Below are 18143 nucleotides of genomic sequence, written 5' to 3'. Positions count from 1 at the left end.
TGATTTGTTGTTTTTTCTTATAATCTTTATAGACTGTGGCTAAAGGACTAGTAGAAGTTGAAATTATGAGACAAAATAAATAACCAATGAAACATTGTCCCAATAGGTTACCCATACTATAGGAAATATCCTCCCTTCTCCCCATCTGGACTTCATCTCACCACCATTCTCCATGTCTGGTTAACTCCTTCAAGTTCATCCTTAAGCTCAACCGTTAACAAACATCCAGGTAAACACTCCTGACACTCTTATCCCCGGCTCCCACAAACTAAGTCAATTGTCATTTCCTCTGTACATCTTTCCATTATTACATAAATAGAATACATGTTTTAAGTTTTTGATAACTTTACTATTTATAACCATGAAATGCATATATACTTAACATATGCAAAAATCACCTTACGGAAGAAAATAGAGATTGCTCAGATGGACTATTTAAACACCCACTTCTTCAGTATTGTCCCTAGAACACAGATTAATTGCTCATTATGACCAAACAGGATATTCAAAATAGATGGCTGCTAAATTGAAGAACTGAAGTTTACCTTAGGTGCCTCTAAAACGTACTTCTACCCTTTTGTACAAAAGTGTATGTATGGATGTACTTTTACCCTGTTAACTTACCCCAACTAGAAATTCCTCCAAAAAGGAATGCAATTATAACAAATTACATTGGATTGAATATATGCACTTATATCTGCTCCCTCCTAAAGTGCCACTAAAGTGACAAAAAGGAAAATGTTTTAAATCCATAAAGAAAAACAGAATGGGAGAGGAGACAACAGTCGAGAGCAGAGACATATCATGAAAGTACAGAAAGACGAAGAGCAGATGGAAAGGTGATAACTGACTACCCAGAACACAGAAAGCTACAACATAAGTTAACTGCTAAAAGATACACCAATAAGAAGTAATCTCAGAAACTGGAGGCTATGGTGAAGGTGTCATTGCAAATAAGAAAGCTGGTTGACAGTCTATGTGAGGAACACTTAGACCCCTGAATCTCCTCTCTTATTCTGAGCAATCAGCCTAGTGCACTTCTGTCACCTCAGCATGGAAAGCAGGATTACGCTGAAGAAACTAAGCCAGAGAGGCTCCAGACCTATAGGTACCAATGACTGAAAACAGAGGGACTGAGCAAAAGTCTACATATTGAACTGGGTGGCTCAGCATCAACCTACCCTCCCTCAAATCCCAGAATATTGCTAGCCAGACTTACTGCTTTCAGAAAGAGACTAAAGGATGCCATTGTGGAAATTTTGGGGTAAGTTCCAAAGAAAAGACCTGCAATTATTCACATTTGGAGAATTCCCAATAAAAGAGCCAAGTGGCTACTATGCTATAATGAAGTCCACTGTATAGAGCTGCTAATCACCCTTATAGGGTCTCATTCCTAAATATGAAACAACAGTCCAGAATCGCCCTACATTTTAGGAACATGAAAGAGGGCAACAGAAGCAAAAAGAAAAACGTTCAACTAGATAAAACAAAGACTATCCAGGAAGCAGATGAAAAATCATCATATAAATTAAATAACCTTGGAGAAATAAATGAAGCATAAGATCACATACAATCAAATGTGAGAATAATGATATATATCTCCCATTTACTTTTTCTCAGGAAGATACTTGAGCAAAATAAGGGGTTTACCCAATTAAAAATAAAGTCATGGAATCCTGGAAACAAGGCAGAGGCAAAGAAAATTCACAAGGTGATGAAGCTTCATGGCTGACACTCTGAAACAGGCCTAGCAAGCAAAAGTATACAGACTGAATGAAGAAGATAGATGACTCTCCAGAAGGAATGTCTTCAAGGGCAAAAATCAGAACTGATAGATGACCTAATAAAAAAGAAGAAATTGTATACTTTCATTGGCAAACGATAAAGAATTGATAATAAATATATAAGAAGCAAAGCAAGAGAAAAAAGTAGATAATCATTGACTCCAGAAAAAACCAAAAATGTATACAAGAAAGGAAGTATAATAACAGTATATAATACAGCTTAGCTGTAGGTAATAATTACTGAGTTATAATAATATAAACTCTAAAATATGATTTAACCTGATACTGTGGTATAACTATATTAGAAGGAGAGAAGAAGAGAAGTGTGTGTATGTGTCTGTGTGTGTGGTAGGAGGGGGAGAGGAAAAGAGGAGTATTGGGAGGTTGGTGAGTGGGTGGCAAATCCTCATTTTCCATGGTAGGAAGTTAATAAATAATGCCTAAAATTGAAACTCAAAATTAGCTGCATAGACCAACAAGGGCTTAATATCCAAGAAACAGACAGCTCATATAACTCAGTATCAAAAAACAAATCAGCTAATCAAAAATTGGGCAGAAGACCTGAATAGACATTTTTCCAGACAAGACATACAGATGGCTAACAGGCACATGAAAAGATGCTCAACATCGCTAATTATTAGAGAAATGCAAATCAAAACCACAATAAGGTATCACCACACACCTGTCAGAATGGCTATCATCAAAAAGTCTACAAATAACAAGTGTTGGAGAGGATGTGGCGATAAGGGAATCTCAAACACTGCTGCTGGGAATGTAAACTGGTACAGCCACCATGGAAGACAGTATGGAGGTTCCTTAAAAAACTAAAAATGAAAAACTAGAGCTACCATATGATCTGGCAATTCTACTCCTGGGTATATATCTGGAAAAAATGAAAACACTAATTCGGAAAGATATATGCACCCCAATATTCAGAGAAGCACTATTTACAATAGCCAAGACATGGAAGCAACCCTAGCGCTTAATCCAACAGGTAAGAATGAAATATTGCCATTTGTAACACTGTGGATAGACATAGAGAATATTATACTTAGTGAAGTAAGTCAGACAGAGAAAGACAAATACTAAATGATATCACTCATATGTGGAATCTAAAAAAATAAAGACAAATACACATATGTACAAAACAGAAACAGCCTCACAGACATAGAAAACTAGTTTATGGTTACCAAAGGGGAGAGGGGTGAGGGATAAATTAGGAGTACAGGATTAATAGATACAAACTACTATACATAAAATAGATAGGCAACAAGGATTTACTGTATAGCACAGGAAATTATACCCAATATCTTATAATAACCTATAATGGAATATAAACTGCAAAAATACTGAAACACTATGCTGTATACCTGAAACTAACATGATATTGTAAATCAACTATAGTTCAATAAAAATGTTAAAAATAGCTGCATAAAAATTTCATTTAACTGAGGTAAATAGAGAAATAAACACACATAAAAATATTAAAAGTCAATTCCTCTGAGGATTTTATTACTGTAAGTCTATAGTACCATTTGACTTCAACAAAATATATCTATTTTGCTTTGCCAAAAATATAGCATTCTTTAAAATTAATTATATGCTATCTCAGAAGAAATGGCTGGCCAATATATTATTTAGAAATTCAGATGTCACTGATATTGAATATAAGTCATATTCAAACCCTCTTCCAAATTCACTTCGTTGTAATAGATATCCATATAAGAAGACAGAAGGAAACAATTCAGAATAAAATCCTGAAAAAAATTCTTCTTGGAATCTTAAAATGGAAAGACGTTTCGTAGAATAAGATATAGCGATTAAGAGAATGGGTCCCTGGGTCAGAAGTGAATTCAGATCCCAACTCTGCTACTTAATAACAATGTGACTAAGGTAAGTTACACCAGTGCTTCAGTTTCTTCCTCTCTAAACTGAGTATTTATCTAGCAACTACAATGTAAGGTTTTTTTTAATGATCAAATGATAATCCCCATAAAGAGTTCAGCGTAGTGTCTGATACATAGTAAGTGTTCAATAAATACCAGCTATTTTTATTAGTGCTATGCTATGGCATACCCATCAAACTGACAATGATCTCTCACGATTGCTAGCATATACAACCCACTTCTGCCCCACACAAATTAATCTAAAATTAACTCACCATAAAATATACCAATATTATAAATAAGAGTCTATCTGATTAAAAACACCTCTTAATTCCAGTATCATTTAAAAACAAATCAAAAATTTATGCATAAGAAAATGACAGACACCAAACACAACGGGAACTACGGACCTACAGCCTGCAAAAAGGAGACCCCAAACACAGTAAGATAAGGAAAATAAGAAGACAGAAAAACACACAGCAGATGAAGGAGCAAGATAAAAACCCACCAGACCTAACAAATGAAGAGGAAATAGGCAGTCTACCTGAAAAAGAATGATAGTAAACATGATCCAAAATCTTGGAAATAGAATAGACAAAATGCAAGAAACATTTAACAAGGACCTAGAAGAACTAAAGATGAAACAAACAACGATGAACAACACAATAAATGAAATAAAAAATACTCTAGATGGGATCAATAGTAGAATAACTGAGGCAGAAGAACGGATAAGTGACCTGGAAGATAAAATAGTGGAAATAACTACTGCAGAGCACAATAAAGAAAAAAAGAATGAAAAGAACTGACGACAGTCTCAGAGACCTCTGGAACAACATTAAACGCACCAACATTCAAATTATAGGGGTTCCAGAAGAAGAAGAGAAAAAGAAAGGGACTGAGAAAATATTTGAAGAGATTAGAGTTGAAAACTTCCTTAATATGGGAAAGGAAATAGATAATCAAGTCCAGGAAGCACAGAGAGTCCCATACAGGATAAATACAAGGAGAAATACGCCAAGACACATATTAATAAAACTGTCAAAAATTAAATACAAAGAAAACATATTAAAAGCAGTAAGGGAAAAACAACAAATAACACACAAGGGAATCCCCATAAGGTTAACAGCTGATCTTTCAGCAGAAACTCTGCAAGCCAGAAGGGACTGGCAGGACATTTAAAGTGATGAAGGAGAAAAACCTGCAACCAAGATTCCTCTACCCAGCAAGAATCTCATTCAGATTTGATGGAGAAATTAAAACCTTTACAAACAAGCAAAAGCTGAGAGAGTTCAGCACCACCAAACCAGCTTTACAACAAATGCTAAAGGACCTTCTCTAGGCAAGAAACACAAGAGAAGGAAAAGACCTACAATAACGAACCCAAAACAATTAAGAAAATGGGAATAGGAACATACATATCGGTAATTACCTTAAATGTAAATGGAATAAATGCTCCCACCAAAAGACACAGATTGGCTGAATGGATACAAAAACAAGACCCGTATATTTGCTGTCTACAAGAGACCACTTCAGACCTAGGGACACATACAGACTGAAAGTAAGGGAATGGAAAAAGATATTTCATGCAAATGGAAACCAAAAGAAATCTGCAGTAGCAATTCTCATACCAGACAAAATAGACGTTAAAATAAAGACTATTACAAGAGACATAGAAGGATACTACATAATAATCAAGGGATCAATCCAAGAAGAAGATATAACAATTGTAAATATTTATGCACCCAACATAGGAGCAACTCAATACATAAGGCAAATACTAACAGCCATAAAATGGGAGATCGACAGTAACACATTCATAGTAGGGGACTTTAATACCCACTCTAACCAATGGACAGATCATCCAAAATGAAAATAAATAAGGAAACACAAGCTTTAAATGATACATTAAACAAGATGGACTTAATTGATATTTATAGGACATTCCATCCAAAAACAACAGAATACACATTTTTATCAAGTGCTCATGGAACATTCTCCAGGATAAATCATATCTTGGGTCACAAATCAAGCCTTGACAAATTTAAGAAAATTGAAATTGTATCAAGTGTCTTTTCCAACCACAACGCTATGAGACTAGATATCAATTACAGGAAAAGATCTGTAAAAAATACAAACACATGGAAGATAAACAATACACTACTTAATAACAAAGTGATCACTGAAGAAATCAAAGAGGAAATCAAAAAATAACTAGAAACAAATGACAAAGGAGACATGATGACCCAAAATCTATGGGATGCAGCAAAAGCAGTTCTAAGAGGGAAGTTTATAGCAATACAATCCTACCTTAAGAAACAAGAAAATCTCGAATAAACAACCTAACCTTGCACCTAAAGCAATTAGAGAAAGAAGCACAAAAAAACCCCAAAGTTAGCAGAAGGGAAGAAATCATAAAAATCAGATCAGAAATAAATGAAAAAGAAATGAAGGAAACGATAGCAAAGATCAATAAAACTAAAAGCTGGTTCTTTGAGAAGATAAACAAAATTGATAAACCATTAGCCAGACTCATCAAGAAAAAGAGGGAGAGGATGCAAATGAATAGAATTAGAAATGAAAAAGGAGAAGTAACAACTGACACTGCAGAAATACAAAAGAAAATGAGAGATTACTACAAGCAACTCTATGCCAATAAAATGGACAACCTGGAAGAAATGGACAAATTCTTAGAAATGCACAACCTGCCAAGACTGAATCAGGAAGAAATAGAAAATATGAACAGACCAATCACAAGCACTGAAATTGAAACTGTGATTAAAAATCTTCCAACAAACAAAAGCCCAGGACCATGTGGCTTCACAGGCGAATTCTATCCAACATTTACAGAAGAGCTAACACCTATCCTTCTCAAACTCTTCCAAAATATAGCAGAGGGAGGAACACTCCCAAACTCATCCTACGAGGCCACCATCACCTTGATACCAAACCCAGACAAGGATGTCACAAAGAAAGAAAACTACAGGCCAATATCACTGATGAACATAGATGCAAAAATCCTCAACAAAATACTAGCAAACAGAATCCAACAGCACATTAAAAGGATCATACACCATGATCAAGTGGGGTTTATTCCAGGAATGCAAGGATTCTTTAATATACGCAAATCAATCAATGTGATAAACCATATTAACAAACTGAAGGAGAAAAATCATATGATCATCTCAATAGATGCAGAAAAAGCTTTCGAAAAAATTCAACACCCATTTATGATAAAAACCCTGCAGAACGTAGGCATAGAGGGAACTTTCCTCAACATAATAAAGGCCATATATGACAAACCGACAGCCAACATCGTCCTCAATGGTGAAAAACTGAAAGCATTTCCATTAAGATCAGGAACAAGACAAGGTTGCCCACTCTCACCACTCTTATTCAACATAGTTTTGGAAGTTTTAGCCACAGCAATCAGGGATGAAAAGGAAATAAAAGGAATCCAAATTGGAAAAGAAGAAGTAAAGCTGTCACTGTTTGCAGATGACATGATACTATACATAGAGAATCCTAAAGATGCTACCAGAAAACTACTAGAGCTAATCAATGAATTTGGTAAAGTAGCAGGATACAAAATTAATGCACAGATATCTCTGGCATTCCTATACACTAATGATGAAAAATCTGAAAGTGAAATCAAGAAAACACTCCCATTTACCACTGCAACAAAAAGAATAAACTATCTAGGAATAAACCTACCTATGGAGACGAAAGACCTGTATGTAGAAAATTATAAGACACTGATGAAAGAAATTAAAGATGATACAAACAGATGGAGAGATAAACCATGTTCTTGGATTGGAAGAATCAACACTGTGAAAATGACTATACTACCCAAAGCAATCTACAGATTCAATGCAATCCCTATCAAACTACCACTGGTATTTTTCACAGAACTAGAACAAAAAATTTCACAATTTGTATGGAAACACAAAAGACCCCGAAGAGCCAAAGCAATCTTGAGAACGAAAAATGGAGCTGGAGGAATCAGGCTCCCTGACTTCAGACTATACTACAAAGCTACAGTAATCAAGACAGTATGGTACTGGCACAAAAACAGAAAGACAGATCAATGGAACAGGATAGAAAGCCCAGAGATAAACCCACGCACATATGGTCACCTTATCTTTGATAAAGGAGGCAGGAATGTACAGTGGAGAAAGGACAGCCTCTTCAATAAGTGGTGCTGGGAAAACTTGACAGCTACATGTAAAAGTATGAGATTAGATCACTCCCTAACACCATACACAAAAATAAGCTCAAAATGGATTAAAGACCTAAATGTAAGGCCAGAAACTATCAAACTCTTAGAGGAAAACATAGGTAGAACACTCTATGACATAAATCACAGCAAGATCCTTTTTGACCCACCTCCTAGAGAAATGGAATTAAAACAAAAATAAACAAAGGGGACCTAATGAAACTTAAAAGCTTTTGCACAGGAAAGGAAACCATAAACAAGACCAAAAGAAAACCCTTAGAATGGGAGAAAATATTTGCAAATGAAGCAACTGACAAAGGATTAATCTCCAAAATTTATAAGCAGCTCATGCAGCTCAATATCAAAAAAACAAACAACCCAATCCAAAAATGGGCAGAAGACCTAAATAGACATTTCTCCAAAGAAGATATACAGACTGTCAACAAACACATGAAAGAATGCTTAACATCATTAATCATTAGAGAAATGCAAATCAAAACTACAATGAGATATCATCTCACACCAGTCAGAATGGCCATCATCAAAAAATCTAGAAACAATAAATGCTGGAGAGGGTGTGGAGAAAAGGGAACCCTCTTGCACTGTTGGTGGGAATGTAAATTGATACAGCCACTGTGGAGAACTGTATGGAGGTTCCTTAAAAAACTACAAATAGAACTACCATATGACCCAGCAATCCCACTACTGGGCATATACCCTGAGAAAACGATAATTCAAAAAGAGTTATGTACCAAATTGTTCACTGCAGCTCTACTTACAATAGCCCGTAGATGGAAACAACCTAAGTGCCCATCATCAGATGAATGGATAAAGAAGATGTGGCACATATATACAATGGAATATTACTCCACCATAAAAAGAAACGAAATTGAGCTATTTGTACTGAGGTGGATAGACCTAGAGTCTGTCATACAGAGTGAAGTAAGTCAGAAAGAGAAAGACAAATACTGTATCCTAACACATATATATGGAATCTAAGAAAAAAAATGTCATGAAGAACCTAGGGGTAAGACAGGAATAAAGACACAGACCTACTAGAGAATGGACTTGAGGATACGGGGAGGGGGAAGGGTAAGCTGTGACAAAGCGAGAGAGGCATGGACATATATACACTACCAAATGTAAGGTAGATAGCTAGTGGGAAGCAGCCGCATAGCACAGGGAGATCAGCTCAGTGCTTTGTGACTGCCTGGAGGGGTGGGATAGGGAGGGTGGGAGGGAGGAAGATGCAAGAGGGAAGAGATATGGGAACATATTTGTATGTATAACTGATTCACTTTGTTATAAAGCAGAAACTAACACACCATTGTAAAGCAATTATACTCCAATAAAGATGTAAGAAAAAAAAAAGAAAATGAAAAAAACCTAGCAGAAAACGGAATATAAAATTCATCATATTTTTATCAATTTCCTGACTCATTCTTGGTATGAGTTTCCTTTATTGCTAAATAAAAAGTTTAAAGAAATTATCTATTCAGTCATTTCCAATCCTCAAAAATCTATTTCTTCCAGAAAAAAAATGAATGGTAAGCCCTCTTCTCTAGTCAAATTTAATTTGAACATGCCATTTGACCTTGGCAAAAATTTTAGAATGACAGATAAGCAGAAATTTAGGGGGAAAGGTCATGTGATTATAATTTATTAATCTAGATATTTTATTAATTGAAGTATAGTTGATTAACAATGTCATGTTAATTTCTGGTGTACAGTAAAAGCGATTCTTTCCTATTATAGTTTATCACAGGATATTGAATATAGTTCCCTGTGCTATATAGTAGGACATTGTTGTTTACCTACTGTATATATAGTAGCTTGTATCTGCTAATTCCAAACTCCTAATTTATCCCTCCCTCATATAGATATTTTGTTTCTTCTTCCTAGCTTAGTCTGATGCTTGGTCATTTCAATAGCTCTTAATTTGTAATCTACCTCTGATTCTGTGAAGTTTTAAAGACAGACTAATAACACACATTTGTCATACCTTGGATTTGGTATTTCTCCAAGAATTTCATCTAATTTGTCAATGAAATTAATAAAATTAGACAATCCTTTTATATGTGTCCTTAAAGGATCAGATGGTGATGGTGCATATCCTTTCCCTCCAAGCTCTATTGTTCTAATAAATGATGTAGCCACCTATGAATTAAAACAAATAATTTGGTTATGTTTAATGATTTAGTAAGTTAAAACTACACCTTATTTTATGAAGCTAGGCACATTTACATATTTCTAGGTACACAGGTAAAGAGAAGCACTTTTTATAACTCATGCCACATTTTCATTCGGAAACAAATAATCAAAGAAACAACTGTTATGTAGAATTCATGCCAGCAAGGGTGATGGCAACACAGGTGGAGGCTGAGACTGAGGAGCCAAGTTAGAGACAAATTAAGGGCGTAAGAATATGTTCGTAAGAGTATATCATTGTTGGGAATTCCCTGGTGGTCCAGTGGTCAGGACTCTGCACTTCCACTGCAGGGGGCTCCGGTTCGATCCCTGGTCGGGGTACTACGATCCCGCAAGCCGCACAGCATGGCCATAAAAAAAGAGTATATCACTGTCTATAAAGAATTAAACAGTGGTATTCTATAAAAAATATATTCTTAAATAGACTGACTACTGGCTACTGGAATTGTTATATGGAACAAAGGGATTTTTCTGTGTCAATTGTGTTGATTTATTCAAAGTTGAACAATTAATTCAACTCTTCCAAGCCTTAGCTTCTTTATTTGTAAAATAAAGATTTAGACTAGATGATCACTAAGCCCCATCTAGCTTGCACATTTTAGGATCATTTGATCATGTGTAGTTCAAAAGGTCTTGCCTTTACAATGATAAAAATACGTATATATAATATGATGGCTATACATTAGGCCATCTCCATCAAAGACAAAATGTTCTAAAGCTGTATTTTCCAAAGCATATCCTAAGAAAGGAAAAATCTATGAAATTTAAATAATCTGGGGAAAGTTCCATGGTTAAATAGCTTAGGAAATGACAGGTTAAATAACAAGGTTAACTTAAGCAGGTTTCTTTATGGTAGGACTTCTTGAAAGAAGTATACATGCATTACATATATCCAGTAAGAGTATACACGATTTCCAACTTTTTGCCCTTGGAAACATTTATTCAAAGAGCATTGAACAGGCACTTTTGCCTCTGGAAATAATTTATTCAAGGAGAATCTAACAGGGTTAGCACTCTGCAGAACACATGTAGGGAAACACAGCTTTAGAGAAATTCTCCCTTATGAACTATATATATAGTAAAATATACAGTAAAAAACAAAACTACCACGGATTTTCAAATACATGACATAGAACACATATTCACAATTTAAAAGTTGCTCTGTCATAGTTAAAAGAATTCTATATTAAGGTACACAGATCTACTGTTCAGAGAGTCTTTAAAATAAATATTGAAAAGGTAACATGTCCATACCAAAAAGATAGACATCTGTTTCTCTCGAGCAGCATGTTTCAAATCAGTGAAGGCTTCTCTTCCAAGTCCTCTATCAGGAATATTGAGAATATGAGCCAGAGCCAAGTCGTTCTTTGAATTCACCAGCAGGTTTAAATATGAGTAGATAATTTTCTTTGCTAGTAACTGTACCTGTACAATAAAATATTTTCTTTATTGAAGATTTCTAAATTCATAAATAATCTTTTTATTTATTTATTTTTTATTGAAGTATAAGTGATTTACAATGCTGTGCCAATCTCTGCTGTGCAGCAAAGCGACTCAGTTATACACACATAAACATTCTTTCATATTCTTTTCCATTATGGTTTATCACAGGATATTGAATATAGTTCCCCATGCTATACAGTAGGACCTTGTTGTTTATCGATTCTAAATGTAATAGTTTGCATCTACCAACCCCAAACTCCCAGTCCATCCCTCTCCCCCCACCACCCTTGGCAACCACAAGTCTGTTCTCTATGAGTCGGTTTGTGTTTTGTAGATAAACTTATTTGTGCCATATTTTAGATTTCACATATAAGTGATATAATATGGTATTTGTCTTTCTCTTTCTGACTTACTTCACTTAGTATGATAATCTCTAGTTGCATCCATGTTGCTGCAAATGGCATTATTTCATTATTTTTTATGGTTGAGTAGTATTCCATCATATACATATACCACATCTTTATCCATTCACCTGTCAATGGACATTTAGGTTGTTTCCATATTTTGGCTATTGTGAACAGTGCTGCTATGAATATAGGGGCGCATGTATCTTTCTGAACTATAGTTTTGTCCAGGTATATTCCCAGGAGTGGGATTGCTGGATCATATGGTAAACTCTATTTTCAGCTTTCTGAGGAGCCTCCATACTATTTTCCATAGGGGCTGTACCAACTTACATTCCCACCAACAGTGTTGTAGGGTTCCCTTTTCTCCACACCCTCTCCAGCATTTGTTATTTGTAGACTTTTTAATGATGCCCATTCTGACCAGTGTGAGGTGGTACCTCATTGGAGTTGTTTTTTTTTTTTAACATCTTTATTGGAGTATAATTGCTTTACAATGGTGTGTTAGTTTCTGCTTTATAACAAAGTGAATCAGCTATACATATATCCCCATATCTCTTCTCTCTTGCATCTCCCTCCCTCCCACCCTCCTTATCCCACCCCTCTAGGTGGTCACAAAGCACAGACCTGATCTCCCTGTGCTATGCAGCTGCTTCCCACTAGCTATTGATTTTACATTTGGTAGTATATATAAGTCCATGCCACTCTCTCACTTTGTCCCAGCTTACCCCTCCCCCTCCCCATGTCCTCAAGTCCATTCTCTAGTAGGTCTGCGTCTTTATTCCTGTCCTGCCCCTAGGTTCTTCAGAACCTTTTTTTTTTTTAGATTCCATATATATGTGTTAGCATATGGTATTTGTTTTTCTCTTTCTGACTTACTTCACTCTGTATGACAGACTCTAGGTCCATCCACCTCACTACAAATAGTTCAATTTCGTTTCTTTTTATGGCTGAGTAATATTCCATTGTATATACGTGCCACATCTTCTTTATCCATTCATCTGTCGATGGACACTTAGGTTGCTTCCATGTCCTGGCTATTGTAAATAGAGCTGCAATGAACATTGTGGTACACGACTGTTTTTGAATTATGGTTTTTCTCAGGGTATATGCCCAGTAGTGGGATTGCTGGGTCATATGGTAGTTCTGCTTTTAGTTTTTTAAGGAACCTCCATACTGTTCTCCATAGTGGCTGTATCAATTTACATTCCCACCAACAGTGCCAGAGGGTTCCCTTTTCTCCACACCCTCTCCAGCATTTATTGTTTGTAGATTTTTTGATGATGGCCATTCTGTCTGGTATGAGTTGATACCTCATTGTAGTTTTGATTTGCGTTTCTCTAATAATTTAGTGATGTTGGGTATCTTTTCAAGTAACTACTGGCCATCTGTAGATCTTCTTTGGAGAAATGTCTAGTAAGCTCTTCTGCCCATTTTTCGATTGGGTTGTTTATTTTTTTGTTGTTGAGTTGTATGAGCTGTTTATATATTTTGGAGATGAAGCCCTTGCCTGTCGTATCATTTGCAAATATTTTCTCCCATTCCAACAATCTTTTTTTAATACGCAGCAAAAATACTTATGATCATTCAATGACAGCATCTCACTCAGCTCTTTGGGAAAAGAGAATTGCCATATAAACCAAAAGTTTGGGTTGAACAATGAACATATCCTGGCTCATGAAACAACTTGCCACCAATGAGAATCTATAAGTAAATAACAACTATCATAATTGTTGGAAAATGTCTCTTAGAAAATGATATAAAAGATACAGCTGCATTTCTGATGAGACCTGATCTCATTTTCCTACATACATTTGCCACTAAATAATCACTAACAATGCAACTTCTAGTATTACAGAAGTGATACTGTGAACTCCCACAGGTAACAACTACAAAATATTAGGTAAAATTTTTAAAACATAACTATGTAAAGACACTGGAAAGCATCCAAAAAGCAGACACAAGCTGGAGGAGAATGTTTAATGTTAGAAGAACTGCAACAAGAAGGGTAAGAATTGCAAGTTTGTGCTTATTCAAGTCCCTACAACTTCCAGTAAAGGAGGGGATGCAACTTATCATGTGAACCCCTTAAATAACAAACATTAAATATTAAATAAAAAATTTTAAATAGTATTTAAAGACACTGGTAAGTGTCCAAAAAATAGAGGCTGGAGGAACATTTAGTTTTAAAAGAACTGCAATAAGAAGGGTATGAATTAAGTTTGTGGTTTACTGGCCCAAGTTTCATGACTATAGAAGTGACTAAAGGTGCCAGAGATTAGAATTCAGAGCTGGGAAAACAGCTAGAAATTTAAAGGAGGAATTCCTGGAAACAATTGAGAGCATAAATATCCAAAACCCCTAGCTGACAGCAAAACTATGCAAGCATGGGGAAGATTCCAGGGGGTCCATCAAAAACACAGACAGAAAACAGAAAGAAATATATTAGAAAGATTGAGCTATAAAGAACCAGAGCTATGCGTCTGAAGGTTTGCTAAACTGAGTGCACTCTACAACTGTGTATAGCTTAAGTGGCAGAAAACTGAAGCTGAACAGGCTTGAAATGTTAAGTATACAAAGCCAAAACCTGTCAGAACAACTGGAAAATTCATGAAAATCCCTAGGAAAAAGTAATCCACAGAAATAAGCTCCATATCTCCCCCAAATGCTTGGCTGACTGCCAAATTTGGCAGGCAGAGGGAAGGCTTACAAAAGCCAAGCTAAAAAAATCAGCGAAGGGAAACTATAAGAACAGATATCCAATGCATACCACCAAGGAAACAAACTATGAAGTTGGAATCTAGGCAAGTTACCTGCCTACTAGAAATAAAAACCAATGTTCCTCAGAAGAACATGAGAAAAAACTGGAGTTGCTATAAAATATTACCTGAAATGTCTGGGTTTCATCCAAAAATTACTAGACAGCCAAAGAAAAGGGACTGTGACCCCTTCTTAGGATAAAAAGCAGTCAATAGAAAATGTCACCAAGTGGACCTACATGTTAGATTTATCAGACAGAATATCAAAGCATCTGCTCTAAATATAGTCGAAGAACTAAACTAAAATGTGTTCAATGAATTAAAGGAAACTATGTTATCAGTGACTTAATAGAGGAATGAGAACTGAAAAGTGGACACTATAAAGAGAAAATTCTAGAGATAAAAAGTACAATAACTGAAACAAAATTTGCTTGGTGTGCTCAACAGCAACTTGAAGAAAGTGAAAGAAACTATCAGTGCACATATAGATATATAAATAGAAATTACCAAATCTGAAAAACAAAAGAGAAAACAAAAGAAGAAGGAACCAAAGAGATCTGCAGGTCAAATTAAACAAGTCCGACATACATGTAATTGAAATCCCTGCAGAGGAGTGAAAAAAACAGAAAAAATATTTGCTGAAATTATGGCAAAAAGCATCCCAAATTTGGTGGAAAACATCAACTTATACATCCAAGAAGTTACTCAAGTAGGAAAACACAAAGAAAATCACTCCTTTACACTTAAACTCTGACATCCAAAGATAAAAAATCTTAAGAGCAGCCAGAGCAAAATGACACATTACATACACAGGAACAATAGTAAGGTTAATAGAACATCAAAAATTAAGTATGTAAGCTAGAAGACAATGAAACAACATATTATATGTGCTGAAAAATGATCTTAAAAATTACTTTACAATTACAATAGTCAAGATAGCACAGTATTGATTTCCTTCCCATGGCAGAAACTTGGAACCCAGGTGATATTCAGTCTTAATTTTCTTATTTCCTTTGAGGCACTAGGGGTGCTTCCCTCTTATTTTCTAATATTGGGTTGGCCAGAAAGTTTGTTCATGTTTTTCTGTACCATCTTACGGACAAACTCGAACGAACTTTTTGGCCAACCCAATAGATACATTAAACAACAGAAAAACATGTTTTTATGAACAAAGACTTCTCACAGGAATATCCATTTTCTTGAAAACAGCACACAAATCTTGCTGTAAACTGCCAATGTTACAATTTAATTCTACCTTTCTTCTGTGAAAGAAGGAAAAAATATTGCTTATATAATGAGTGTCAGGAAGTTTTCAGGCCCATAAAGAGAAACTTAACCTGTCTCCTTATAAACAGTAATATATAGCATTCTAATATAAAAATATTACAATTTAGTCATTCCCCTAATGAGGGTCATTTAGATTCTGCCAAATTTTATTATAAGCATTGCTGCATGTATATTCTGATACTGATCTCCCTGTATATATGTTGAGTGTTTTTATAGTACTGCTGGGATTATAGAGAATGTACTTTTTTATTATTTTAATACATACTGCCAAGTGTCCTTCACTTGTACCTATTTATACCCCCACCAACAGTGAAGGAGAGTTCCCATTTTCCTATATCCTGGCCAATACTTAATGTTATAAAACTTTTAAAGTTTTACCTATTTCCACTGATCACCTGGAAGACTAGGAATCTTTTTAAAAATGTGTTGGCCATCTTTATTTCTTTTCCTGTTAACTGACTGCATGGCTTTCTATTGTGTAATCTGTTTGCTTTTTTCTTATTCATAGTAGTTAGTTCTTTTTATATTCTAGATTTTAACCCTCATATATTATGTACTAGCAAAGATCTCCTCTCAGTCTGTTTCTTATATTTTACCACTGTTAATAGAATAGGTCAAGAAATTTTTACATTTTGTAATGATCAAATTCATTAATCTCTTCCCTAATTTTTTTTGCTTTCTGGGTCTTAAGAATCCTTCTCAACCTTGAGATTTAAACGTTTCCTTTTAATAAGTGAATATAAATTGTAAAAACAAAACCAAAAAAAGCATAGTATTTACAAAAGGACAGACACTCAGATCAATGAAACAGAATAGAGTCCAGAAAGAGAACACAGATATTGCCATTTGATTTTTGATACAGGTGCAACAGAAGCAATAAAGAAAGGACAGTCTTTACAATAATTGGTGTGGGAGCAACTGGTCATCCATATGCAAAACAAATGAACTTCACCTAAACCTCACACCTTTTATAAAAATTAACTCAAAGTAGATCACAGACCTAAATGTACAGTATAAAATTATAAAACTTTCAGAAGAAAACATAGGAGAATATCTTCATGACTTGGGATTAGGAAGACTTATTAGATATGACAGCAAAAGTACAAAACATAATGGAAAAAAATGATGAATTGGATTTCATCAAAATTAAATTCCTTGCATGAAATTCTCTCCTTATTCTCACACTCTCAACTACTTTCACCCTGCTCTGGAATCCTGTTTGTTTTTAATTCTTAGATGTTGCTCCCAGAATGTTCACTTGAAATCCTCTCCTTGCCTATTACCCTGGGAAAATAGACTCACAAATGCTAAACTCAACTTATGCTCAAAACTCATGAAATTCATAAGTCTATCAGTGACTGACACCTTAGCTAAAGACCCAATAATTTATCATCTGTAAACTCTAAGAAAATATTTTCCTTATTAAAATTAAGATTACTTAATGTTCTGTCTAATCACATTAAACTAAGAAGCACAAAAGAGAGTTAAAAGGTAGAAATAAAACTTACAAATCAATAGGAAGTCTCTCAGACAGTTATAAAGGAAGTTTCAAGTTCATACACATCTTAAAAGCACTTCTAAAGATAACATGCTTTGGGATTATTTAACTTTCATGTAAAAAACAATTCTTAAAACATGTAAGGCAGTCAGGGTCAATTTAAAAAACCTCAATGCACAGGAAAAGGTTACCTTAAACATGGACTCCAAATAAAATCTAAGCAAAATTCATTAAAACAAAAATTTTGATATGAATTCTATGAAACTATTTTTCTTAAATATTAAAGATACTAAATGTTACATTTGAAGAGAGGCTCCCTGATTTTCCAGTATAAAGAAGCAATTCACATATTCTCTTTCTTATCAACCTGTTATAACTATGCATATGAACCAATTATAATTCTCTACATAAATATTAATACTTTCTGATACTTTGTCTATTTTATTAATCTTTCTACTATTTTATGAGTGCCCTGAGAGCAAATGATGTATCCTTAGGCCCTAAAAGAATGACTGGCATAAGAATAGGTAATCAATCCATTCTTATTAATAAGTTCTCAATCAGCATTTGTACAATGATAAACGAAAGAAAAATTAATACATGTATTTGCCCCTTTTAGATATTTCAAAATTGAAACTATTGATAAAAACTTATCAGGAAG

At 34.8% G+C, this 18143-nt stretch overlaps 1 protein-coding gene across 2 annotated transcripts in view; it reads right to left on the bottom strand.

The window, feature by feature from the left end:
* Nucleotides 1-18143, bottom strand: part of PARPBP (PARP1 binding protein) — a 79936-nt gene that overhangs the window by 26118 nt on the left and 35675 nt on the right. For both annotated transcript variants that reach the window (XM_029205600.1, XM_029205601.1), the window contains 2 exons: nt 11346-11516; nt 9886-10040 (listed from right to left, as the gene is read on the bottom strand). In XM_029205600.1, the coding sequence (XP_029061433.1) occupies nt 9886-10040; nt 11346-11516 (326 nt within the window). The remainder of the gene's footprint in view (nt 1-9885; nt 10041-11345; nt 11517-18143) is intronic.

The sequence above is a fragment of the Monodon monoceros genome, unplaced genomic scaffold (genome assembly GCF_005190385.1).
Source record: "Monodon monoceros isolate NGI ecotype Baffin Bay Population unplaced genomic scaffold, NGI_Narwhal_1 Super_Scaffold_6, whole genome shotgun sequence".
Lineage (NCBI taxonomy): Eukaryota > Metazoa > Chordata > Mammalia > Artiodactyla > Monodontidae > Monodon > Monodon monoceros.
This window is presented reverse-complemented; position numbering and strand designations above follow the sequence as displayed.